This window comes from Mus caroli, chromosome 16 (genome assembly GCF_900094665.2).
Source record: "Mus caroli chromosome 16, CAROLI_EIJ_v1.1, whole genome shotgun sequence".
In the NCBI taxonomy this organism is placed as follows: Eukaryota; Metazoa; Chordata; class Mammalia; order Rodentia; family Muridae; genus Mus; species Mus caroli.
This window is the reverse complement of record NC_034585.1, coordinates 14880391-14907343: the sequence shown is the minus strand read 5'-3', so window position 1 is coordinate 14907343 and position 26953 is coordinate 14880391. Positions and strand designations below refer to the sequence as shown.

Below are 26953 nucleotides of genomic sequence, written 5' to 3'. Positions count from 1 at the left end.
AGAGAGAGAGAGAGAGAGAGAGAGAGAGAGAGAGAGAGAGAAAGATTCTAAGCCCAGCGCAGGTGGCACGTTCCTTTGATCCCAGCACTCGGGAGTCAAAGGCAGGCAGATTTCTTGAGTTCAAGGCCAGACTGGCCAGTAAGTTCCAGGACATCCAGAAATACACAGAGAAACCCTGTCTCAAACAAAACAAAACAAAAAAACAAAACAAAACAAACAAAATTTAGGTTCTAGAGAGATGAATTAGGGCTAAGAGCAAATACTGCTCTTTTAGAGGTCTGTTTGTTAGGACCTACTTCAAGGGACTCATGACCCTCTGTAAGTCCAGCTCTAGGAGATTGGACACCCTCCTCTGGTCTCCATGAGCACTCACACACAAATAGTCACACAGACATATAAATCAAAATAAAAAAGAATTGTAGCTGGACATACTTTTATTTCCAGCATCCAGGAAGCAAGGGCAGTCAAATCCTTGAGTTTAAGGCAGCCTCAGGAACGTTAGGATGCCTTGACCTTGGTGAGAGCAAGGTACACCCAGATTTATAGAGGATGTCCGCATGGGGGGATGATGGCATATTCTTGGATGCTTCTGAGCCTTCAGAGGTCTTTTAAAATTCCTTATGGACCTCTGAGGCCCATGCTTTACTGGTATTAATAGGCAGGCCATTTCTAAGAAAGCAGAATGCTTTTCGTTGTATTTATTTATTTGTTGTTATTTTGATTGTTCTAGACAGTTTCTCTGTGTAGCCCTGGCTGCCCTGGAACTCACTCTGTAGATCAGGCTGGCCTCCAATGCAGAGATCTGTCGAGGCGTTCCAGTGCTGGGATTAAAGGCGTGTAACACCACCTTGCCTTTGCATTTTGGTTTTTGTTTGTTTGTTTTAAGGGACAATATGGAGGTTGTTTTGTTTTGAGTCGGGGTCTCTCCATGTACCCTGATAACTTAGAGCTGTGTAGACCAGGCTTGTGAACTTGCTGAAATTCTCCTGCCTCTGCTTCCAGAATGGTAGGATGACAGATGCTACCATACCTGGCCAGCAAAGTTTTCAAGAAGGCTTTGTAAACATTAGCTCAATAAACTCAGACTTAGTTCCTTGAAGCTCTCTGATTCTGGGTGATGGGTCTCCAGCAGGACATTCCAGGCAACAACAGGCTGCCTGAAGTTTCCAACTGTTTCCTGCTGGAAGAGAACAGACCCAACTGCAGCTCTGTAAATAACTGCTACCATGAAAGGAAGTACTTGGGAAGTTTGTTGTTGGGAGGGATCAGACAGTGAGAAAAAGATGAATGTTTCAATTTAATTTAACAAAGTAAAATTTACTGAATAGTTATGAGTCATGGATAGTTAAAGAGAAACTAGTTCTTTTTATAACCAATAGATAAAAAATAGAACCCTAGAGAACAACAGTGTGCTGAACCACAGGAGGCAAAGCTTAGCCATCTTTTCATTTTATTCACTTCCTTATTCATTTTAAATTTTTTTTTTGTTTTTGTTTTTTAGACTTTTTTTTTTTTTTTTAGAAATTTTTAATTTGGGGGTAGTTTGGACACTATGAAGACCTGGTTGGCTTTGAACTCACAGATCAACCTACCCTCCTCCCAAGTGCTGGGATTGAAGGCTGAGCTACTCTCCAGCCCTTGTTCCTGTAGTTTTATTGTCATATATTGACTTTTGATCTGGACCAGCAGGTTGTCCTTCAGTGGCAGGATGCTGAGGAGGAAGGATCAGAGATAAAGAAGACAGAACAGGTAGCTCAGAAGTTATGCATGAGCTATCTCTTATACCTAGCAAGTTTACTAAGAAGTACACTAGCTTATGGACTTTTGCAGGGGGACATGGGGCAGTCAATGGGAAGCGACCATACAGTGGGACAAAGTCAGCAGGCCCTTGAGCAAGCAGTGTTGCCTAGGGAAACACAGGATCTCTCAAGGGTGTCAGAGACCTAAAGCACATAGCAGCCTTAGGGCTGAATACAGCAGTCATTCAGCAGGGGGTGTGTGGGTGAGGGAGGTTACTTTAAAAGTCAAATTCCCAGGAAATAAAACCTTACCTCCTTCCAGTCCCTGACCCGAGGCGCAAGTATAGGCCTTGCCAGCCTGCCTCTGGGCAAGGACATAGAGCCAGGTTTCTTTGTCTTTTCATTAGGGCCTCTAAGAAAGCCTTGGGTTGGCCTGGCTCTCAACAGATTATACATGGTATATTGATTATGTATATATTTGTGAATATAAACTCTGTGTGTGTGTGTGTGTGTGTGTGTGTGTGTGTTGCTGAGGACGGGACTCAGGACACTGCGCATGCTGCACACATGCTTTTTACTGAAGTGTGTTCTCAACTCATATATTTAGATATTGTTAACATGGATCTTACAAAAATAAACTAGGAAATAAATAGTTACAAGTTCATCACATGCCAGCATCTACCACAGATTAGTACAGTACATGATTTCATCATCTCATGACCTCTAACGGTATTTTATGATGATAATAATGTGTGTGTGTGTGCGCGCGCGCGAGTATGTATGTGTACGTGTGTACATGCCTTGGGTGTCATTTTGCAGGGACGAGGTATCTTGATGTTTGAGACAGGGTCCCTCACTGGCTTGGAGCTCTCCAAGTAGGCCCAGCTGACTGCCTAGTCGGAGGATCGTCCGTGGCTACCTCCCTCTGTGCCTAGCTTTTTACATGGATTCTGGGAAATAAACTCAAGCCCACATGCTTGCATAGCAAGCATTTTGCTAACTGAGCCAGCTCCTGGTACCTTTTTTTGGGGGGGCCTGGGGGGCACAGTCTCTTTATGTTGCCCTGGCTGTCCTGGGCCTTGCTATGGAGACCAAAATAACCTTGAACTCACAGACATCTGCCTGCCTTTGCCTCCTAAGTGCTGGGATTAAAGGTGTGCACTACTACACACATTTTTTTTTTAATGTTGAAAGAATATGTTCATTAATTTATTAATTAGATGTGAACTTTTTAGTCATTCTGTACATTTAAACATATTTAGTTAAAAGATAGAGATAGACAGCTTATCTTGCCTGGCAGACAGTTGTGGATTTGGACCCAGCAGAGAAAGAGCAAGAGCAAGGGGTATGTTGCACATCTGTAACTCCAACACTGAGAAGGTGAAGGCAGGAGGAGGAGCAGGTCATTATTAGCTACTGGAAAATTCAAGAACAACCTAGGCTGAGTAAGTCCTTGTCTCAAGCAAAAAAAAAAAAAGGAAGGAAGCTGAGACGATGGCCTGGTGTGCACTGTGCTTGGTGTGCACTTGTGGGGACCTGAGTGCAGAATGCAAGAACCCATTAGAATACGGGCAAAAGGGCCAGACATGGTGGCACATGCCTCTAATCCCAGAACTCAGGAAGCAGATGCAGGTGGAGCTCTGTGAGTCTGGGGCCATCCTAGCCTACATAGAGAGTTCTGGGACAGCCAGTCCTACATAGAGAGACCATCTCAAATTACTAAACCAAACAACAGCAAAACAAAATAGTGTTCACCAGCATCTCCAGGGATGGAAGGTCCCTAGGCTGATCTCCAGAGCTCACTGCCCAGCCTGGCCAGCTATCTACAAGCTCCAGACTCTGCTTAAGGGGTGGGGGGGTGGGGAGTGGGAAAGATCGAGAGCAAAAGGGGAAGCCCATTGTCAGTGTCTGGCTTTCATACATACAGTCACACCCATGTGCAGGCAACACACATGTGCTTGTCTAGTTTGGTGCTGGGGTGGAGTGCAGGGTCCCAAACAACAGTTAATTACTTGCAAGCCTCATCCCAGCCCTCCAATTTGTGTTTTCTTCAGGTGGTTGCTTTGGTGGGTCCCTGAATTCTTAGAACACCTACAAAGGTGAGGGGTCTCAGATCTTAGAGACCACCCAGAGCTGAGCAGCCGGAGAAGTGAGGACCCTGTCTGGTGGCATAGGCAGGAGTGGAGATTGGACTTGAAAGGGAGTCTATGAGATGAAGCTGGATTGCCCAAGGAAAGGTCCACGCAGTGGAAGGGTGAGGCCAAGGCTGCCACATGGCTCGTTGTCCAGTGTCAATGCCTGCAGTGTACGCAGGGCTCCAGGCTCCATCCTAGTGTCCTCCCCATAAACCACCCCACTTTATTTTTTTGAGACAGGGTCTCAGTGTAGGGCTCATTGATTCAGTAAGGTTGGCCTAACTCCTGGGATGGGCCAGTGTAGTCCCTATCCCCCACTCCCTGCCTCCTGCCAGCCAAGTGCCAGGTTTTTATTGTGTTAGGGATGTAAACTCAGATCTGAATGCTTGTGCTAATACAGCTAAGCAACCGCCCCCCAGCCCTTCCCCACCACCACAGGCTCTCACTCTGTAACCAAAGCCGGCTTGGGACTCACTGCATAGCCCAAGTTAGCTTTACATTGGTAAGCTTCCTGCCTTTACAAACTCTGGTCAAATCATGGTGAACAGCATGGGTGTAGCTGGTGGAGTGCTTGCCTTGCATGCTCTTGAGGTTCTGTCTTTAGCACCAGAAGGGAGGCGTTTTCATCTGGGAATGTGGAGCCTGACCACTGTGCTGGAGGTGGCTGAGCTGAGCTTACTATTACTGTCTTGGGGGCTGGCTCATTAGGCCTAACTACCTATATCCTGGATGGGAGCTCTGTGTTTCTTGGCATGTTTGTGGCCAGCAGGTGCCAGGTGCTATGTAACCTCGTAACCTCTTGTCCTGCCTTGTAGGATCTGTGAGACTTTCATCCCAGCTTACAGAGAAAAGAATTGCTCAGGACCTGTCCTAAGAGCAGGTTTGACTCTTGCCCCGGAGTTGCCCTGGGAGCCTCTCTTCTTAGCCTTCGACTGTTCAGTTGCCAGAACATCATGATCTCAGAGTTAACCTATATGATTGTGCTTTCCAGAACTGGGAGTTGAGGGCACAGGGCAGCGTGTGGAACGCAGTAGACCCTTGGGAAAGCCTATGCCTAGATGTGGCCACAGCAGCAGCCCTGGCACAAAGCCTCTGTACCCCAGTGCCATTCCTGCCGCTCCTTCTGGAGATGGCAACTGGAGGTGCCCACATGTAATAGGGCATGGGGGTGGCACCTAGAGGTATCAAGGGGCAAATGGCCGCCACCTGTTTTGTTTTTGTTTTTGTTTTTAAAAGCTGGGGCTGGAGAGATGGCTCAGAGGTTAAGGGCACTGACTGCTCTTCCAAAGGTCCTGAGTTCAGTTCCCAGAAACCACGTGGTGGCTCACAACCATCTATAATAGGATCCGATGCCCTCTTCTGGTGTGTCTGAACGACAGTGATAATGTACTCATATAAATAAAACAAATAAATCTTTTTTTTTTAAAGCCAAACAAAAATTTTTGTAGCTCTGGGGCATTTTTGTAGCCCTGGATGGCCTGGAGTGCACTATGTAGCCCAGGCTGGCCTCACCCACTCTTGACCCTCCTTTCTCAATCTTCTGTGTGTTGGAACTTCAGGTGCATACCACCAAGCTGTCTTCACCCTCCCTCTCCTTCCCTCCTTTCCTGGTTTTTCTCTTCCTCCTACCTTCCCTCTCAGTCAGAGCAGTTCAGAAGCCTTGCTGGGGCCTTGCTGGGGCCTGCTGGGGCCTTGCCGCCCTCCCCTCACAGCTACAGGATGAGTCCCTGGTTCCGTCTAGTACCTACCTGGTTCAGTGAACCCAGGAGTCACAGAGGCGAAGGAAGACTGACTCCCCTCCACACACATACCCTGAAAAGCTGTGAACCTTGTGAAGGTTGTCTCCCCCCAACCCCACTCCATGCTGTAGATAGTGACTCTTTCTTCTTCCACTTAAAGCCGACTCTCCCATTGTTCTCACAACGCCCCCTTTACTCCCACCCACCTCGAGGCTCTCTCGGGTGACAAAGCTCATTCTGGCTGAGCTCCCTGCTCCTTGATCTAACCGGAAGTCAGAGGATTCTAACCTAAACCTGTGTGTGCATGCGCATGTGTGCACTTGTGTGCATGCAGGCTGTGTCCTAGGAACTTAGAATCTAGGTCACACTTCTCACATCCGAGAACTTGTGTGCTTTTGGACATGCCAGGGATATATGCCAAACACGGTTCAGCAGAAGCAGCCTTTGTGCGGTATCACCAGCAGATGATTAACGTTCCTTCCAGGCCGCTGGCACTTGTGTAAATAACTTTAGGATGAAAACATCAGACTTGGCCATTTGTCAGGCAGAAGGGCGTTCATGGTGTTGTGTAATTGTTACCAGAACCTTCTCATCATTCCACGCTGTCACTCTGTATCCAGAGTGATTCCCTATTCCCTTCCCTCTGCTCCCATAGCTACTCAGTTTCCAGTCCTGTGCTATTTGCTAGCCTGCGTCTGGATGATTTTGCTTGCAGGCCCATCCCTGCTGGAGCATGGGTCTGTACTTCTCACCACAGCAACACACACCCCATTGTGGAGTGTCCTGACTGGCTCAGCTCAAACAAGAGCAGGCAGATATCTAAAGACCTGCTCCAGGTCCTGGCTACACAGCACTGCCACGTGCATACCCTCTTGTGGGAACATAAAACTGTTTCCCCCAGTTTTCACCTAGTATGTCAGGGGTCTTTTTTTTTTTTTTACCAACTTTATCGTCTTACTTTAAAATAGAAATTAAAAAAAAAAAAAAAATCAGGCCTGATAGTGCAGATCTGAGAGCCATTCTCTTGGGAGTTGTAAGAAGATAGAGAGTTCAAGGCCAGCCTGAGCAACTTAATGACAACTTGTCTCAAAACATGTGGGTGGCAATGCAGCTCAGTGAAGCCCTGTGTGTTGCCCCTGGTATCTTGCCCCAGAAAAATGCTCTTTCCATTGTGGCTTTGATACACATTTCCTTAGTAACTGTAACTAACAATGTTAAGACGCTTCACAGAAAGGCTTTCCGGACAAAGCTTGTGTTTCCCAGGCTGTCCTTGAACTCCCGAGGATGATCTTGATCTTCTGACCATCCAGCCCTGGATGTCGGGATCATAGGAGTGTTCTGTCATGCTAAACTGGAGTGGGGCTGGAACCTAGGGCTTTATGAAGGCGAGGCAAACACTGTCACCTGAACTGTATCCCAGCCTCTCCTCAGTGCCCTAGTTTTAAAACACTTTATGCATGTTATGTTAGACAAGCATTTGATCACAGAGCTAACACCCAAACCCTAAAAGCCCTAAAAGCCCTAAATCCTCTTTTCCTTTTTTTTTTTTTAAGATTTGAAAAAACTTTTTTTATTGTTTTGATTGATTTATTTGGGACAGAGTCTAGTATGGCCCAGGCTGACCTCAAACTCATGATCTTTTTCAGACTCTTAAGTGCTAGAATCTCAGATGTCATAATACTCAACACTATGATTTAATTTACCACATTGTTTTAGTTACTGTAGCTTTGTAGTTAGTTTTAAATAAGGAAGGTAAGTTTTTCAGCTCTGTATTTCAAGATTAATTTGGCTATTTGTGCTCCCTAGAGATTCAATAAAACTTAGCATGGATTTCTCTACTGGGTAGTGCTGAGAATCTTAACAGCATAGTATTAACAATGTTATCAACAGCAAGTCTTCCATTCTGTCTCGGTTACTGACATGTCTTCATTTTTATACTCTCTTGATCAACTAAGATCAACTAAATGTGAGATCTGCAGAGCCCAGCCCCTGCCTAGAACTCCTAAAGAGTTGATTCCAGGAGCCTGCAGAATAGGCTCAAAGCTGTGGAGCCACCCCAGCACTGTTTCCATTTCCTCACTTGCACGGTTTTTTGTGAGTTTTGAGAAACAGGCTGCAGTGTGGCCATCAGCCTCAGTATTGAGCTTACTGTGTGCACTCCCACAAATGGCTCCCCTCTGTGAAGCCCAGGAAGTAATGACTGCGAGAGTTGGCAGTCGCCTCCTAGTTGCTCCATCTCCCATGGCCAGGTGGGCATGGCTCCACCCACTCCTCACAGTGCACAAAGCAGAGGAGGGCAGTTTTCAACTGAGCACAAGAGCCTTGCACTCTGGGGATCCCCCTAAGGAAGGAGATGAGTCTTTTGGAAGGCAGTGGGGGCTGTATTAGGGTTCTCTAGAGGAACAAAACTGATAAAATATCTATATATGAAAGATTGTGTAGATAGATATAGGTTTTTCAAGACAGGGTTCCTCTGTGTAGCTCTGGCTCTCCTAGAACTCACTCTGTAGGCCAGGCTGACCTTGAACTCAGAGTTACATCTGCCTCTGCCTCATGAGGATTAAAGGATTAAAGGTGTGTAACACCACTGCCAGGTTTAAATATGTGTGTATGTGTGTACATACATACATACATACTTAGACTGACCTCAAACTTGATTGTACTGTCAATGTTGTGTAAGCTTCTAAGCTACCTCTCTAGCTGAATTTTGGATGGATGGATGGATGGATGGATGGATGGATGGATGGATGGACAATATAGCTCATTGACTCACACCCCAATGCTACTTCTAGTATAATAATAGATAGCATAAACTAAGACACCCAAGCGCGTGTTAGGAAAACTGAGCCACAGAATGGAGGAAAATGAGGCCGGCGTCAGATAGTCCTGTAATGCCCATAATCCCAGTCCGCAGCCTTTCAGGCAGACTCTGGAGCCTGTTCTCACTTTGCTGCACCCACTCTTGGCCTTCTCTGGTAAGCTGCACAGTAGCCACAGGGACCATTGTCCCCTGGATAGTTTCCGTAGGTTTACATGTGTGCTCTGTAACTGACTGCTGGTGTGTGATCATGGGAAGCAATGTACTGAGCAAAGCAACTCTGTCCTGCTTCTCCCAAAGTACGTATGACATCAGGGTCTCTGACTGGAGTGATATCCACACTCTCTGAGACTGGGAATGTGCTGGAATATCTGCACCTTGGTCATTTCTAGGTCAGTTTCTGTCAAAAATTGACCAAAAGACAAATTGAGTTCCTCAGAATTTCATACAGTTTCCATGTCTGCTCAGCTCAATAAGAGGTGGAGTCCAGGCCCTTCCCAGAACAGATCATGAGGGTAAGAGCTGGATGTGAGATCGCTTGACTGACGGAAGCCCATGGGTATATAAAGGCTCAGGCCCAGTGTGCATGCAGAGCGACCACGTGAGCACTCTGCCTTTTGGAAATAGGTGACATGAGTGTGTGGGCTGTGGAGCCTTAGCTTTGAGGTCTCTCTCCTGAGACTATCCTGAAGCAGCCCTCACACCTAGGGCTTGGACCTGCCTCCTTTAAAGACTCTTCCACAAGCCTTCCCAACCTAGATCAGCACTCTACCCTGGAAGGAACTGTAAGTGGCCACAGACGTGGGTGGAAGCTTCCCTAGCTCCTCTCTCTTGTGTCTTTTTAGGTTGTCACAGCCTTTGCTGTGAACTTAGTGAACCCAGTGTCAGCTGTGGGGACGCTGGTGAACTGCATCTATTAGATCCTGGGCTATGCTCCCCAGCTCTTGCTTACCAGAAGGAGTGTGTGTGTGTGTGTGTGTGCATAGTCACTCACGCTTACCTTGTACGGGGACAGAACTCAGGCCCTTCTGTGTGCTAGATGAACACTACACTACTGAGCTCACCCGCCCTGTGGTTTTAGACCTGCAATCTGAAGCTATTCCTTACTTCAGTGGGGAAGATCCCAGTGTCTCACTTAGTTCCTCTGTGAGTCTTCAGCCAGGTCTGGTAAGTCAGTCAGTGCAAGGCTTAGTGGCAAGAGGAGAGCTCACATTTTATTAAATTTGCACAGCCCTGGAGATTTACACAAGGAGATGTGCCCCAACAAAATGACCAAATGATTATAGGCAGGGTAGTACATGCCTATAATCCCAGCCCTCAGGAAGATCAGGAGTTCAAGACTAGCCTGGGCTGTATAGCCTGGCTGAAGAAAGCGGGTTGGTTGATCAGTAGAGGTTAGTGGTGGAAGTGCTTACCTTGTACACATAAAGTTCCATCCACAACCAAAAGAAAATAAAGTACACAGGGCCACAGCTTTCCTACTTTCTGAGGCAAAGAATGATAATTTTATAGGGGGAAAAGGACATAGATCTCTGGGCGAGGCTGGTGAATTCTAGGGATGTCGCTTGGTAATCAATGCGGGCTGTGAACACAGCTAGGAAATGAGTGTCACTCCAAAGAGATTATTCAGGTCCCCAGCCCCATTAACAGTCTCTGCTTGACGAAGGCTATTTTTTCATCTTGGTACTAGAGAACTCCCACCCCAAGAAATCTTCACATTCTGCCACTTGTAGGAACAAACAGGTCACATGGCCCATCCTGTACCCAGTTCCTCTTTCTGCTAGAAACAGACGGAATGCTGGTTCAGTGCAAAATGACACTGCCTTCCTGGAGGAAATACTCAGGGTTTGGGACCATGCCTCACGGTCCTCTACACAGGACTCCAGGAGGCACACATGTGCCTGCTCTGCAGCCACAGACCAGTGAGCAGGGTGGCTTCACCCATCGAGGCACTGACCCATCTTCATGTAGTCTCTGAACCTTGGACCTCCTTGGCACAGGGACCAATTAAGCAAGCCAAGAACAGGTGGGTAGGCAGGAAGGGCACATGACACGCAGCCTGTCTACCCTGCCCCCGCCCTGCAGATGCTGTTGGCTGCTGTCTCGTTGGGTCTCCTGTTGCTGGCCTTCCTCCTGCTCCTGCGACACCTAGGCTGGGGCTTGGTGGCTATTTGTTGGTTTGAGTTCGTGCAGCAGCCAGTCCACAACCTGCTCATGGGTGGCACAAAGGAGCAGCGGATCCTGCGCCATGTGCAGCAACACGCAAAGCCTGGAGACCCCCAGAGCGTCCTGGAGGCCATTGACACCTACTGCTCACAGAAGGAGTGGGCCATGAACGTGGGTGACGCAAAAGGTACATGGCCCAGCAGCATGCAGGCGACGGGGAGCCTGAAGTGGGTATGGCAGCGCTTATAGGAGAGCCTGTTAGAGGGAGAGAGAATCATGGATCATGCTTCTGTCTAGCCCCTGTGGACACTGAATCATTTACACTGAAAAAGGCCAGGTAGGTGGGTGAGAGGGGTCCCTGTGTGTGAAAGTCCAGTGAACTCTCCAAGGGTGTGTGCAGCAGTGTCCTCTGGGCTATCAGAAGGCAAAGGGCCTTTCTCAGCAGGTCAGGAGCATGAGAGGAGCGTGTGTTGCTGGTCCGGAAAGGAGTAAGGCCAGAGTTGGGGATGGGTTTCCCTCCCTCTACCTGTACTTATGCGCCCTACTCACCACCCTCAGGCCAAATCATGGATGCAGTGATTCGGGAGTACAGGCCCTCGCTGGTGCTGGAGCTAGGAGCTTACTGTGGCTACTCAGCAGTGCGAATGGCCCGCCTGCTGCCACCTGGAGCCAGGCTTCTCACCATGGAGATTAACCCTGACTACGCTGCCATCACCCAGCAAATGCTGGACTTCGCAGGCCTACAGGACAAAGTAGGGCCCAGTGTGGCAGCTGAGGGATGAAGGGGGTGGGGGGTGGGGGGGGAAGCTGGGCAGGCAGTGGGGGAGGATGATGAGATCCTTGGTCAGCCACTAAGCACCCGCCGTATCTGACACTGGAGTCAAGGAAGGAACCCCAGCAAGTTAGGCACATGGTCTTACTGGCCTATCCTGTAGAGCAAGCAACAGCCAGGGCTGCCAGGGAGACTCAATGCAGATTCCTCTCCAGAGCCCCAAAGAGATGTAGACACAGGTGGGGGTCCAGGCAAGCTCCTGCACGTCACAGTGGGCACAGTTCTGACAGAGCATTGTTCCAGGTTACCATCCTCATCGGGGCATCCCAGGACCTTATCCCCCAGCTGAAGAAGAAGTACGATGTGGACACGTTAGACATGGTCTTTCTTGACCACTGGAAAGACCGCTACCTTCCAGACACACTTCTCCTGGAGGTGAGCTGAACTACCGCCGCTCAGCACGATGGCCTCTGTGCTGTTACTGCTGGGGTCACTGAGCCTTGACCTCTTGAAGAGCCCAAGGGCATAGGTGGGCCCAGAGACAGTCTGAGTTCTGTGGGCTGCAGAGGCCCTGTGGTGAGTGGAGATGAAAGGAAGAGGTAGGAATGTCAAGCCAGGGACTCCCTGCACTGCAAGCAGGGTATTGAAGGGAGTGGGACAGGCACCAGAGACCAGAACACGTGGGTCTGAAGGACCCAGAACTGAGTACCCAAGGGAGCAGAACTGGGTGTCAAATGGGTCTGATTGGGGGTCAACTGGGGCTGTCCACGGGGATGGCAAGCATGTCTACGCTCCCTAGGCCTTTTCAGCCCTCAGCACTGCCCAGCCACCTTCACCTAGCAGGACCCCAGCTCTGACTGGGGAAGCCATCACCACTCCCAAATGACTAGAGTACAAGGGGGCAGGACAGGGCCACTGTGGCTTGGGCAGGATTCAGATGGCTCTGGTGCATGTAAGAACATAGACAAAGGAAAATTCAGGCATGAGCTCACTAGGGTCAGAGGCAGGGATAGCCCAGGGCCAGGAAGTTGTACCAGAGAATCTGTTTTTAACCAAGAGGGCAGGCAAAAAGGAGACCAGCAGGCTCAGTCAACCATGGGAAGCTGGCTCAGACAGGGTCCTGTCCCTGGCAGACACTGAACACGATGTTACCTACTGAGAACAGAAAACAGGCAGCTGAGCAGTCAGGCTCTACCTATACAGGAGAGTCCAGCACAGTGCAGGGAATTGGGCTTCTGCACTTTCTGTGTGTGATAATTGAAGAGGCCTGCTTTTAGAAAAGAAGGGAATATTGCTGTTCAGTAACTAGGAAACTAGCGGTTTTCAGTGCTGCTGCTCAAAGCTGGCAATTAGCTCCAGAAGAGAGGCATACATTGGAAATGGGTACACTCATTTTTTTTTCAGTGTATGATTGTAGGGAACTGAACCCAAAGGAAGAACCTTTAAGAATAGAGATCATAAACTACCTGTTCCCAGGCTTACTGTCGCACACGGACAGTCTCAGTACTTGAAGGCAGGAGGACCATCTGCTGGAGGCCAGCCTAGGTTACACAGTAAGATAGTGTCTCACAAAGCAAGCAACTTGTCTTACCTATAGCATTCTGTACTCTGTCTCCTTACATAGAAGCCCCAGCACTCAGACACAGATGCAGTCTTACCTGGACTTCCCTGGGTGGCCTGAGAATTCTTTCAGGAGGCTCTTGGTACCTGAATACTGGTGGGACAGAGGCTGTCCCCAGACAAGGCATGTTTCCTGAAGGGCAGCATGGGTGCCCAGCACCACAAGAGTGTATACCTTCCTGTCATGAAATCAGAAGTTTTCTGTCTCAGTGTCTGACAGTCAACATGTAACTCTTGATGTTTCCAAGTCCCTGGCTAAGCCTCAGCACCCCATGCTCATCTTGTCCCTTTCCCACTCTAACTGCAGGGCCCCCTTCTGGACTGGGCAGTGCCCTATTCATAGTGAAACACTTGGATGTTGTGGCGGGAGACTATCCCCTGAGCTTACTGACCAGCCTCAGGGTCCCTCAGCCCTGTCATAGTCCACACCCCACCCCCACCCACTAGGGCCAGCTGGAGCCCTGGTCAGCTGTAAGAGCACAGCACTGGTATGTGAGGACCCAGAGCCCCCTGCTTTCTCTCTGGGACAGCAGCATGATGGGATGTTTTTATTTGTGTGTGTGTACCTGCTAGCAGTACTCTTCCCACTGAGATACACTTCAGCCAAGGGCTACTTACTGGATTTTACTTTCCATTTTGGGTTGCTTCCAGTATGTTTGAAGACAAGTGCCTTACATGTCTTACATAGTCCAGGTAGCCTGGAACCATTGATCCTGCCTCAGCTTCCCGACCGCTGAGATTACAGATGTGACCCCATCAGACAGAACTGCTGTGTTATTATCTTTTGTTTCATGATTATGTTAAAAACAACCCCCTAAGCCTCCTGGGCAACCAGATATTCAAGTGTCCCCTTTCCTGGCTCTCCCTACCCCTGCCCCCTCCCACCCCTTTCTTGGCAGGTACTTCAGTTATTTGTATGTTATCAGCTGACATACTTCCCAGAGAGGATAGACAAGCATCCTACATGGGATTCTCACAATCACAGGTTCTAGACCCACTGCTCCAAGGGCCCAGGAATGACTCCCTCCTGCTCAGAGCCTAGCACCTAGTGTCTTCCCTGGCCCAAACAGAAAGTCCAGAGCAGATCCTCAAGGGCAGGGTTGTTGGTGAGGATGCCATAGTCTTGGCATATAGTGTTGGAGGGAAACTGGCGAACCTCCAAACCTTCACTGTGTGGCCCACATGCTCCTCTTGGGCTGGGGATGGATTCGAGGAAGAATAGGAGTTGGAAGTGGTTCCATGGGAGAGCAGCTGCCCATGGATTGCACTGGGTTTGCCAAGCATTCCTGACCCTCCCTGTCTGTCCCCTGCAGGAATGTGGCCTGCTGCGCAAGGGGACGGTGCTCCTAGCTGACAATGTTATTGTCCCGGGAACCCCTGACTTCCTGGCGTATGTGAGGGGGAGCAGCAGCTTCGAGTGCACACACTACAGCTCATACCTGGAGTACATGAAAGTGGTGGACGGCCTGGAGAAGGCAGTCTACCAGGGTCCAAGCAGCAGCCCTGTGAAGTCCTGACCACGCAGCCTGACGAGCTTCCCTCCCAGCTCCCTTCTGCACGATGACACACACTCACTCTGACCCCCTCAATGCTTCTGGGGCCTGTCCTCAGGGGCTGTGGCTCCAGATTGTCACACACTGGCACATTAAAGGTAGTGAGCTCACCATGCAAACCACTACAATAACCCTGGAAAGCACCTGTGCATCAAAGGCTGCATTGAGGCCAGAGATGCAGTAGATCACAGTGCATGCCTGGCACGCAAAAGCCCTCAAGGTGAATCCTCTGCACCCAAGAACAAAAAGGGAGATTTAAAAAAAAAAAAAAATCAAAGCAGGTGTCATCCTGATGGCCTCACTAACTGGAAGAGGAGATTTTTTTACAAGGTTTCAGTGTGGGATCCCTAGGCACTGCCATCACTCAGCAAGAAGTCAGGAAACTGAACATATCCAGATACCATTCGGCTGTCACCAATGGCAGCAACGACTCAGACGGTACTGTCACCAGCAACTCATACCACATTTCATCTTAAGAATGAGTCACAAACTTTTCAGGTATGATGGTGCATGCCTTTAATCCCAGAATCCAGGAGGCAGAGGCAGATGGATCTGAGTTCTGTGCCAGCCTGGTCTACACAGTGAGTTCCAGGACAGCCAGGGCTACATAGAAATACTTTGAAAAAAAAAAAAAGTCATAACCTCTTTTATATTATAAAAGAAATTAAAGATCTAAATATTTGGATATAAGAAATTCACTGAGTTATTCTTTTCAGCTACCACACTGCTCTTACTTGATGCAGAACAGCCTTTGTACTCATCTCTGACTAAACAGGCATGGGGCCACGCTGTCCCCGTTGTCTCTGGGATAAACAGTCTCTCCAGTTCACACCATTGAGGCATGTCTGCCAGGCACCCAGATTCTGAGGAAGTGCCAACCCAAGCTTAAGAGTCACCCTAGCCCCCATCTCTTTCAAGAGGCTCAAGGCCTCAGTAGGGGCCCACAAAGGTCAGCTCCATCTTGTCTGCTCCCACATATGCCCATATCAGTCAGCCGGCACAAAGGAGCCAGGAGTGACAGCAGTAGGAAGTGCCATACCCCCCACACACACACACCCCCTCCCTGCAATGGGACTTGAGGGAACTGTATCTTCACCAGGGGGCAGTGGTGGCTCAGCTAAGGCAGAGGTGTGCCCTCTCCTGGTGAGCCAAGGCAGAAGACAGGCAGTTCTTTGCTGCTTTTTTAATCTTTAAATTTTCTTACAAAATTTCAATTTTTGTTGATAGTCTTATTTTGGTTTCATTTTTAATGCATTTTGTCAGTTTTCTTCATTTTTAAGTCACAAACAGCAGGCACTGAACAGCAGTTCCCCCCACTGCTGCCGGCAGTCAGGCCCCGAGGTTACTTGAGGTTCTAGGCAGATGCAACAGCCAGGGTGGCCCCAGCCATAGGCAGCTTAGGAGGAGTATGCTGCAGAGGGAAGGTGTTCCGGGAATCCAAGGACGGGGGTGCTGGTGACAAGCACAGCTTGCCCCTACCCCCAATCTGGCTGCCTCCTAAACTTCCCTGTCTGGACTCTTTTGGAGCAGCCCTCCCTGTGGTCAGCCTACATGCAGGGTAGTACTCCAGCCACCCTTGGGAGCCCAAGTTCTTTTCCAAGACCCCCTACTTGTCCCATTGCCTGCTCCAGGACCTCCACTCCAGGCTTGTATTTGCTCTTCTGTGGCTGTGCATGGGGACCTCCCCCCAGCCTCCTCTCCTACCACACAGCACCATGACAGTAAACAGCTAACTTGGACCTGGAGAGTTAGAGCAGAAGAGTAGAGAAGAGGGTAGGGTAAGGTAGAACAAGAGGCTTGGCCACCCTGCCACAGCAGGGTGGGGCTCCTGGCTCCAAGACTGGGTCTGCTCAAGATGGCGGGCCCTCTGGCCCTCTTCCAGCTACCTCGATGCGATCCCTAAGAACAAACAGCTGGGCCAGGGCCCTGCAAAGGAAGACAAAGACAGATGCTTTAGTCGGGAGCCCAGATAGATAAGAGGCAACAAAATGTAGCAAGGTGACTTGGGACCTCCATACAGGGAACTGCCTCTATAGGCCATACAGAAGCAGTAGCTGTGGAGTGAGGGATGGGCCATACCAAGACCCTTGACACCAGAACCAGTCCTGTCTTGCTGGTCCTCACAGGGCCCTGTGCTGGGGGTATTTAAGGAAATAGGGGGCCTGTCTCCCCAGGACCCTGATCTCCAGAGACCGGAACAGGGCTGTTGTCAAGTCCTGCCAGAGATCACATAGGGAGCTCAGTCATGCAGCAAGCAGAGATGAACACGGAGCCCTAGTCCAAGGATGGGCAAACCAGAGGAAGGAACGTACCAGGCATGCAAGCTAGACCCAGGAGTCAACAGGCTGAGGCTTAGCGTCCCCCACGGCGTCCACCAGCCTGACCGAGGGCCTGCTGGGCCCAGGCGGAGGGGCCTTCCTGCCAGGATCGGGCTGCAGTGCATGGTGAGTAGGCAGACAGGAGTTAGAAGCAGAAAATAAAAGCAGGTTAACTGCAGCTAAGGGTAGGCTAGGCTGGCTCAGGCTGATTGATGTATACAAGGAAGGGGTGGCATGGAGGGCCTGCCAAGGCAGTAAAAGGAAGCCAAGCTCTGGGGTTGGTTATGGCTCACACATGGATGTACCCAGAGGCTGGTAGAAGCCAGAATACTGGCACACAGGTGGTAGATGCTGCCTTTTCCAAGGGACCACAGTAGATACCTTGCCCATACACATGTAAGAGAAGGGTACATATCCGTTTGCTCGGACTCTCTGGACCTATGCAGCCTGTGGCCAGGCAGAGCTGCCCCTGTCTGCTTCTTTGCGACAGGGGCGTGCACCAGACCCCTCAGCGCTGAAGTCTGATTGATGATGGATATATGGGCTACTTCCTGGGCCCTGCAAGTGAGTGCCACTCCAGCCGTGTCCTCGAATTCTGATCAGGCTCAACACTATCTGGCTGTTCTCTTGACAAGCTTCCCTGGGCACTTGCTTGCTGTTACTCACTCTCAATAGTTCTTTCTCAGAGGTGTCCCCTGTGGAGTCACTGCCCAGTGTCCTCCTCTCCCTCCGGTCAACTGTGGCATAACCATCTGTAGGGTGGAACAGAGCATGGAATAAATGGAGTTCTGGGGAAGTCACCATGGGGATAGGTGATCTTCCTTCAGTCCAGATACAGAAAGCCCTGGGATGGGGGACTTCTGGTCTAAGTGCCAGCTCCAACCAGTCCTGAGGCCTCTAAATCAACCACCTATCTTTTCTCCAATTGACATTTTATCATAGCAAGGCCTTGGCATCGCCCAGGATTACAGCATGAAACCAGGTGGTCCTCCCCAGCCCTCTTGACTGCACACCTGCACTCACCTGGACCAAGGGTATCCATGGGGATCACATCCCGGATGGCTGACTTCTCCCCATCTGCAAGGCATGAGCAGGTATCCATGAGCAGTGTGCAGGCATGGGGAGGGCAGGACAGACATGCTCACCACAGAACAGTGCTCAGTGTCTTCTGTCAGGAGTCTGTCCTATCTCTCTAACCCCGCCTAGCTTGTGCATTAGCAGGTGGGAGCTACCCTTAAGCCTCAGGGTAAGTCTCATGTCCCTCTCCCCTGCTTGTGCTCACCAAGGCTCTTGTCTACCAGTGGCAGTGTGCTGTCATCAAAGCCGCCAGAACTTGGTGTCCCCTTGGGTCCTTTGGCAGTGCTAGCAGACTGAGGAGTCACAAAACACAAGGAAGAGTTAAGGCCTAAGAAACTGGTTGGGATCAGACGTGGCAAAGTGAGAGAGAAGGCGGGGCAGCTGTACCTGGAAGCGTGACTTCGTCCAGCCATCCCTCTGCAGGGCTCCACGCAGCTCCTTGTAGCTCCATACAGTCTGTAGCACGTGTGATGCTGCCTTGGCCTCCCGCACTGACTGGCTGCAGCAGCAGCAGCCAGGGCTGGGGTCAGTGGCCTACCGCATCCCAGTCTCCCTCCATCCCCAAACCCACCCGACCCTCAGCAGGCCCTGCCCTCACCCACCTGGAGGCCACAAGTGCCACCAGGGCAGGCACACCACGGGCCTGAAGGAGGGAGCGAGCATTGTCCAGGCTGTCGGACACGATCTCATGGATGGTGTTGAGCACGGCAACCACAGTATCCTCCTCCAGGTGGGCACTGGGGTGAGCGGGAGCCTGTGCATTGCGAACATTCCGAACCAGCTCTGTCATGGCATAGCTCCCTAAGAGGCAGGGTCAGATATTAGGACATATCTCTACCCTACCCTGTGAGAAGGACTGGCATTCATACAATGAGTATCACCAGACACAACCTCTGCTAGCAGGTTGAGCCTCAGTGACTGGGGAAAGACCTAAGCCCCTATAGCTCAGCGTAGGACCAGCCCAACCAACCACCTGGGAGGAATCTGGTCCCCTGAACTTTATCCTCCCACAGCCTGTTCCCTGTACCTGCCCCATTTCACAAGCCCTGGCCTATCACAGCAGCATCCTCACCGATGAGGTCTTTGTTCCGCTGGTCTAGGGAGAGGTTGCGCAGCGCGATGGCTACAGCGCGCACCACCTTGTCGGTCTCAGACTGTAGCAGTTCCACCAGTACTGGCAGCCCACGTTCCTTGCGCACTGTGGCACGGATGTACGTGGCCCACTGTGAGGGTAGCAGAGGAGGTGACTGCTCAGATGGGGGGGTGCCTCCTCGCACAGCACCAACCACATTGGCCCAGATGGAGCTAAGGGCTCAAGGCAGAACCACTGAGGTATCTGGGACTCCTTCTGTCCAGGTCTGGTCCTCCCTGCCAACCTGACTCCTCACCGTCCAGTTGCCAGCACTGAGGTTTTGCAGGGCACCGGCTGCAGCTTCCAGGGTGTTGAAGTTCCGGCTCTCCGTAAGGAGTGAGAGGTAGAGACGTACCACCTCCGGCTGGTACAGCAGCTCGAAGCCTAGATACAGGGCAATGGCAGCCCAGAGTCATTGTTAGACTCCTCTCCCCACCTCCAGCCCCTTCTTAGTCATTGTTCTGGAGGTAGGGAGCGGGACAGATACTGAAGTCATGTTTAACATCAATTAATGTCCTCATTCAGATGGGCAAACTGATGGTGAGCCGGGGGGTAAAGCAGGAAGATGAGGATACCCCTTAACCCTGGATCATCTGGACGCACATCCAGGAGGAAGGTAGAGCGAGATAGACACTAGGCTACTTCAGCAACAGAACCTACCTTCCCTGGATGTGACCAGGGCAGCACCCTTAAAGACACGGTTTACCTACCCTATCTGACCATAGGGACCACCCTCACTAGTGAGTAAGTAACAAGACTGTGTAGCTGATGCCCATCTCTAGCAACAGGCATCCCTGGGCAACTACTCCAGGCTCTCCAGTAACTGAGGCCCAGCCTAGCAGCAAGGATGGTGGCCAGCAGAAGGCCTCATGGGTAAGAGCTAAGGTGCTTTCAGGCCTGCCTCAGTTAGGGGCATCAGGGTTCTTTTGATATCCTGGGCTTGGCTGGGCCTACCAGGGCAGTTTCTCACTGAGGTTAGTTCCCAGTGCACTCACTGCACAATGTCAGTGGAAATCCAGCAGATATAACAGACAGCAGGGGTGACGTACCCTGGACTGCAGATGTCCATTCTCCCTGGGTCATGCCCCTTTGAAGTCACACAGCTTGGTCACTGTCAGTGTCTCTCCAACCCATGTACCTCTCTCTCACTTGCTGCGTGACTAGGAAAGAGCTTACCTGAAACAACCTGTACATACCGTCTGAACCCTCAGGAGTTACCAGGCCTGGGCCATTCTCTAGGGAACCCCACTCTGATGCATTAGTCTGTTTATGTACCTGACCCTCCAAACCCAGGCCTTCCTGGTCTACTCATGGCACAAAGTTTTGACCCCTGGCCAGGCTCCCCAGCTCTGCCTCTTTATCCATTCACCTTTTGCAGCCTCGGTTCGTTTAGGCAGATCCAGTGTGTCAAAGTTCCGGTCCATCTCTGCATCCTTCTTCCCTGAAACAGAAGGTGGTACGAATTGAGAGGGAGGGAGAGTCCATGACGGACAAGTGTGTGGCAAGAGTTAGGCACAGCCCTCTCCTGCTCAGAGCCCAAAGGGGACCTAAGACACCCTGGCAGAGATGTACTGTCCTCAGAGAAGTCAGGCTAGCCCAGGACAGTGGTGGCATTGGAGCGTAGAACAGCCTAACCATGTCCTGAGTACATAGGCCTCCCTCTCATCAGGGACATTGATGCAGCATACCAGACCACAGTGCAGCAAGGCTGGCCTAAAAGTTCCATCCAAGGAGAAAACTTCCCCTAGTTGGGGACCAGTCGTCAGCCAACCTATAGCAGCCAGCAAGCCACTGCAGATGACCTGGTGTTCCCGCCCTGCTTACCCGTATGTACTTCTGTGCTACACATCACCCATTTCATCTGAGGGGCAGATGGTCCCCTGGTGCTGGCCATTCCTAGGCCCTGCCCACTGTTTGCTCTGTCCCAGTGCTGGCTTGGTAGCTTGTTCTGACTTTGTAAGCAGCAGCCCCTGGGCCTCCCCACCAGCCCAGGGCTACATTCCAGCCTCTGTCATGTCTATGCAGTTGTCATGGAGATGGCTGCCCTTCCAGGGGACTGGGGGGTGGGGCAGGGCCTGAAGGCTGGATGGCATCCCAGCTGCCCTACAGTTGTCATGGAAATAACTGCCTGAGCCTAGGTAACAGAGTGTTACTCTGTTGCCCACTGCACTTGCCAGACCTGGACAGCAGAACAAACAGGGACTCACCTTGATGGAACCACTCCTCTGGGCGGCCGGAGGAAGCACAGGAGAGAGCAGATGAGCCTGAGCAGCAGAACCCTCCCATGACTGACATCCCCACCCATGGCAGGCCAAGCAAGCGACTGTGTGACAGGACTCACTCCAGGAACTCTGGGGAAGGACTCAGTACCGGAAGGCACAGGGCAGAGCACCTGTCACACTGCTACAGCTGGAGGATGCAGGGAACTGAACCTGTACCCTGCAAATGCTGAGGGCACCTGGCCAGGTGAAGGAGAGGGCTGTGCTTTGCAGGCTGCTCTGTGAATAGCCAGGTAGTGTCATTTGTGGGCCCTCAGATCCTTCCCCAGAGGAGACAAAGGTAATAGCAACCCATGACCCACAGGAAAGGGTTAAGGCTAGGCCTGGAGTCTGCATCTTTCCCACTTGCTGCACACCCATGGGGACCGACTGGATGTCATCAGGACTCCAGGACCACTGCCATGGTCATGGAGAGCCCTGAGCCTTGGAAGCAGTGGGAAAAAGACACATCTCCACCTCACCCACCCACCTTTTGCTTTCTTGCCACCAAAGCAGCTGGCGTCATCCTTCCTCCGTCGCTGGGAGGTTGTAGTACTGCCCGGGATCCCAGGCTCTGCCTCCTGGTACCTGTCAGCCCCTGGAACTTCTTTGTGCACGTGGTAGGACAGGTTCCGCATGATGCACACGCAGTTCTCTACTGACTGTGGGGAAGAGGTGTCCTGGTTGAGCAGAAAACACTGGACAAGGGGGCTGCGGAGTGTCCAGACCCTTGTGTGAAGCCGTGGCTAGTTAACAACAGTGTCACTGTCAGCCTAAGATGGGGAGAACTGCCGGAGCGACCCTGTGTCATGTCCCTGTGCCATGTGAGGGACTGTGTGCCTTGTTCTGGATAGTTACAACCTGTTCTCATCTGTGCCATTCTGGGGTACTCCCTGTGACCCTTGGCCTCTGTTCCTGTGACCCTCGGGCTGAGAATTTGGAGGGCAGGCTGGTCCCCATCTGCCCCACCCACCTTATTATCTGTGTCTTTCCTGCCCACAGCTGACTGCAAGGCATGTAGGAGAGCGTCCACCAGCCCTTCGCACTCACGGAGTCGCCGCCGGGCCTCTGCACCATCTGAGCTCACGTTCCTGGGTGGGAGGGAGCAGGACCACCAGTGACTACCCCCATCCCCCATTTTTGTTCCACTAAATTCCCCAGACCACAGGGACTTTTATCTGCACAGTAGGCCCTGCTGGATCTCAGTGAAGGTGAACAGGGTGGCCTATCCCAAGCAGTCAGGCTTTAGCCTTGTATGAGGGGGGTGGGAGTGGGGGACAAGTCCCCCTGCTCCCAGCTGAACTGGAACAGAATAGAGAAGGGCCCCAAGGGGCCAGAATCCATGATATGTAGGTAATTCTGCCCCTTTCCCCCAACAACAGTTCCCAGGACCCTGTAGGGTCACAATGGTACAAAACTGATGGACAGGCAGGACCTCAGGGACACAGGATTCTATCTGTGGGTGTGAGCAGATCTCCACTGCAAATCCCAGAGACTTAGGATGTGGCTCAGGAATGCCTAAACTTTGAACAAGCTGGGATATAAACATGGCAGCTCCTGCCACCCTACAGACAGGCCTGTGCCCCAACCCTGTCCACACCTCAGGCAGCCTGATGTGTTCTTGAAGACTGTTGTCCACTCGGCATCCCGGGGCTTCGAGTCTTCGTTAGGCTCTCGCTCCCAGCCGGAATGGGGCACGATGACCTCATGGGTCAGAGTCTGTAAGCCGTGGTCAATGATGACCATCTTCAGGGGCTCGTAGGATGACAGGTTCCAGAGTGTGCCTGTAATGTGCCTCTAGTTAGCACTGTTGACCATGACCGTACTGCCTCGGCCTCCCCGGGAACGACACTTACAATCTGCTTCTGCTTCCCTCCTTGTCCTCTAGCCAGCACCTGAAGCCAGCATAGTTGCTACTGTTTTTGTGAGGTGTGGGGGTGGAGAGCAGGGATAGGAAGTTGTCCCAAAGATGGCACCCAGGGCCTTTGTACATGTTAGGCAAGCATTTACACTGAGTGACACTCAGTTCACATAAGGAACACTGAATGCTGTAAGAGGTTCTGGGCCCTGTACAACACGATGTATGTATAGGCAGCACTTAGTAGGAGCTTTCAGCTAACAAGGAAAAAGCTATAGAAGAGGCATAACCAGTGATAGCTCTCCAAGGCATAAGCTCCAGGTTAGGAACCAGGGCGGCAGGGTCTGGTGCCAGCAACCCCATGGTTGAGAGAGTTGGGGACCCATCCCAGGACATGGGCCTGCTATACTCCTGTTTCCCCAATTTCGGGCTGAGCCACGCTCATGTCAGCCATGGCCAAGGCCCACTCACCAGTGACCAGCTCACGGACCTCATTGTCACGGGCAGCCCGCAGCAGGCGCACCAGGGCTGGCACGCCCCCGCAGTCCCGGATGGCGGCCTTGTTGTCAGTATCCCGGCCATAGGAGAGGTTGCGCAGTGCCCCACAGGCCCGGCGCCGCACCTCAGCCCGAGGGTGATCTAGTAATGCCACAAGCAGGGGGAGCCCACGCAGCTGCCGCACTCGCCGCTTAATACCCTCGTTCTCAAAGCAGAGGTGCTGCAGGTAGGCTGCAGCATTGGCTTTCACAGGGTCCACAGGGTGCCGCAGCATGGCCAGCACCTCTGGCAGCTCGGGGTCCCGCCAGCGTGGCTCCTTGCGGGTGCTATCCACTGAAGGTGAGCGCCGCACTACCCGGTCCAAACTGCCCAGGCTGCCCCTCTCAGGCTGGGCCAGAGGGGCTGTTGCTGCTGGAAATGGGGGACGCTCTTCTATCAGCTCACCAGCATCATCTGCTGTGTCATCAAAGGCCCTGTGTGGATGAACAGATCCTGCCAATACCTTCACAGTTAGCTGCCAGCCCAACCCCCCCCCCAACATCTAGTCCAGGGGTCTAGGAATTCCCTGCCAAGGGGGACTGACAGCATCCTGCATCAGCTCCAAACAGTGTGGACACCAAGAGGTCCAGTCCAGCCCAGCCCAGCCAGTGCTGCTGCAAGGTCAAGATTACAGCCCATGTCAGGAAGTTTGCTTTTTAACAGTGTTACTTAATCGTGACTTAATGTCAGTGTGGCATCTGTTGGGGACAGGGCAGGACTCCCACGTCCTTTCTGTAATACCAGCTGACTATACCAGTAAAGGGGTAGAATATTGTTGTCCCTGTGCGTGGCCACTCCAATTAGACCATCTGACAAGGACATGGCTTGGCTCTCAGGACCTTATGAACTCTCACACCCACTTCCCAGGAAAGTGGGAAGGAAGGCTAGGAAGGTCACATAATTTTCCCAGAGTCACATAACAAACTCTAGACTTGGGCTGTGGTCATGTTTCTATGCCACAGATCTAAGTGGGAATAGCATAAAGGGCAGGATCAGGCGTCATAACAAGAAGGACTAGGGCCCCTGGGGCTGAGCTGGTGTGCATGGGGAGACCAAGGCACAAACACTTGAGAGGCCTTAAGCAGAGCCACACTGAAAACATCTGACGCCCGGGTCTTCATGGCCAGCTGGCTGGTTATGAGCATTATTAGCACCTGTGTTGCCAGGCGCATGCCCACCATCCCAGGCCTGCTCTTGTTGCTCTCCTTGAGAAGAAATGGAAGCAATTCAAACTGAAATACAGCCTGAAGACTTTGGGAGACTCTGTAACTGGGGAATGGAAGAGAGAGTTCCCAGAAGAGGCGGCCATAAGCGACAGGTGCTCACCTGGCACGAAGGCCCCGCCCGTACTCAGGTCTTCTCCGGGTTGCCGTGCTATAGTCAGGCTCCAGGTCGGGGCCACCCTCATCATCCGCAGCCAGGCTCCGTGTATCATCCTCCAGGCCATATGGTTCAGCTTGGAAATGCTCAGGCAGAGAGCGGCCACTTGGTGGTCCAGATTCAGAGCCCATAGGGAAGGCTTCTCGGCGGCCAGGCAGTGTGAAACAGCCATCACCAGGTCCCGGGCCCAGGAGGCCAGTACGTGGTGGCCGTACCCCGAGCCCTCGGGACAAGCTGCCATAGCTTGGAATATCACGGGACTCGGGACCATCGGGAAAGCCACCTCCACTGCTGTGGTAGGCTCGGGAGAGTGTGGCTGCTGGACCACCACCACGAAGTAGGTAATGCCGGTCCAGGGGCCCGTCAGCAAAAGAGCCAAGTGGAGGGCCGCCGTCCAGCAAGGGGAGTCCATCTGGGCCCAAGGGCACCTGGCGTACTGTCCTTGTAGTCACAGTCTTGACCGTCTTAGTGACCTGATGGACAAGAAAGTAGCAAATGGGTTTGGTGGCTCTAGAGAACAAGATTGGTGCCAGGGTGGCCTCAATTCCCCATCCAAACAAGTGGTTCTTGGGGGCCAACTCGCACGTCTGTTCCACAGAGGGACAGCTATGCTTGCCCAAGCTACTTTCTTCTTTCCTGGATCAAGCCATACCTTAGTCTCAGTCCGCCGGGTTGTACCATCTTCTGATGTGACGATGGATACGTGAGAGGTGGGGGTGCCAGGGTCTTCCTCCACAGTCACTGTCTCCTCCAGTACCTCGGGTGCCTCTGGCATCGTGGCCAGCGATGCCTGGCTACCCGGGCTCTGCTCCTAGAGAGAGAAGGATATCAGAGGTCAATATCCATATACAACTCACTCTGCCTTGTATGCCTGCTGACCAGGGGTTATCAGTTCCTCAAACTGGGGCTGACGTACAAAACAAGTCCATCTGGACCTAAAGGCACCTGGCAGGCTGTCCTTGTGGACGAGAAAATGGTATATGGGCTTGCTGGCTCTAGAGATGGAGATAGTGCCCTAAGCCAGGGTGGTCTCAATTCTCCTGGGTCCAAGGTGGCCTCCCTGAGCTTCATGGTTCTGCCACAGGCTTTTCTAGGCACAGAGGGGAACCAAGAAGGTCCTGCAGGATGTTCAGGAGACATCACCTGCCTCCTCACGTTGACCTTCCTCCTTACTAGCACCCTGCAGAGAGGCATGGTGGGGGAATTGTAGGCAAGATAGTCATGGACTGAGGCCCACTTGTATATTAGTCAGACTAGCCAGCGTGGAAGCCAACTCCAAGAAGCCAGGCCAGTCCTCGCTGTGCAGAATAGCACATGGATCTGAGAGCCAGTCTGTTCTGGGTCCAGGGCCTTATCCTGTCAACATCTCAGGGTTGGCATCTGGCCTGAATAGGGCTTGGAACTCAAGCTACAGTGGGCGGGTTAGAGGGACACATTCCTTTGTAACCATGGTTAGGTCAGCAGTAGGCTGTGCCTCCCCATCCAAGGCCCAGGGAGGCCTAAGTAGTTCATACTACACCTCCCCAGCTACAGAGCCACAATGCCCTTCCCTGGCCTGGGCACTGTGCTATGCAGGGAACCAGGCTGTCCTCATGACAGGCCTACCTGCAGAGATCACAGGGACAGTAAACCTTCTCAGGCTAGCTCCTGTACTAGGGGAGCACCTGGCCCCTGACAGAGCGAGTGTATGAATACAAGTATGTCACTAGCATAGCATAGCATCTAGAACATCTCCTGGCCTCTGGTAACACGGGACAGTGGAGGCACAGAGCATACCGCACTCACGCTCGCTCTCAATCAAATCTCTCTCTCTCTCTCTCTCTCTCTCTCTCTCTCTCTCTCTCTCTCTCT

General features: G+C 51.7%; 2 protein-coding genes across 9 annotated transcripts in view; one reads left to right on the top strand and one right to left on the bottom strand.

Annotated features, from left to right (window-relative positions):
* The window catches only part of Comt (catechol-O-methyltransferase), an 18929-nt gene extending 3697 nt beyond the window's left edge, over positions 1–15232 (top strand). For both annotated transcript variants that reach the window (XM_021184491.1, XM_021184490.2), the window contains 4 exons: positions 10517–10784; positions 11156–11349; positions 11673–11804; positions 14303–15232. In XM_021184491.1, the coding sequence (XP_021040150.1) occupies positions 10517–10784; positions 11156–11349; positions 11673–11804; positions 14303–14506 (798 nt within the window). In that variant the 3' untranslated portion in view covers positions 14507–15232. The remainder of the gene's footprint in view (positions 1–10516; positions 10785–11155; positions 11350–11672; positions 11805–14302) is intronic.
* Arvcf (ARVCF delta catenin family member) overlaps positions 15034–26953 on the bottom strand; it is a 58961-nt gene continuing 47041 nt past the window's right edge. For 3 of the 7 annotated variants that reach the window (XM_029470203.1, XM_029470204.1, XM_029470207.1), the window contains 17 exons: positions 25755–25913; positions 25049–25575; positions 23657–24156; positions 22928–23111; positions 22301–22418; positions 21818–21989; positions 21277–21294; positions 20439–20510; positions 19326–19453; positions 19010–19160; positions 18540–18738; positions 18325–18436; positions 18143–18230; positions 17884–17937; positions 17527–17612; positions 16855–16974; positions 15034–16468 (listed from right to left, as the gene is read on the bottom strand). In XM_029470203.1, coding sequence (XP_029326063.1) covers positions 16867–16974; positions 17527–17612; positions 17884–17937; positions 18143–18230; positions 18325–18436; positions 18540–18738; positions 19010–19160; positions 19326–19453; positions 20439–20510; positions 21277–21294; positions 21818–21989; positions 22301–22418; positions 22928–23111; positions 23657–24156; positions 25049–25575; positions 25755–25913 — 2676 coding nt within the window. In that variant the 3' untranslated portion in view covers positions 15034–16468; positions 16855–16866. The remainder of the gene's footprint in view (positions 16469–16854; positions 16975–17526; positions 17613–17883; positions 17938–18142; positions 18231–18324; positions 18437–18539; positions 18739–19009; positions 19161–19325; positions 19454–20438; positions 20511–21276; positions 21295–21817; positions 21990–22300; positions 22419–22927; positions 23112–23656; positions 24157–25048; positions 25576–25754; positions 25914–26953) is intronic. The other 4 variants (XM_029470205.1, XM_021184488.1, XM_029470208.1 and 1 more) reach the window with 2 other exon arrangements.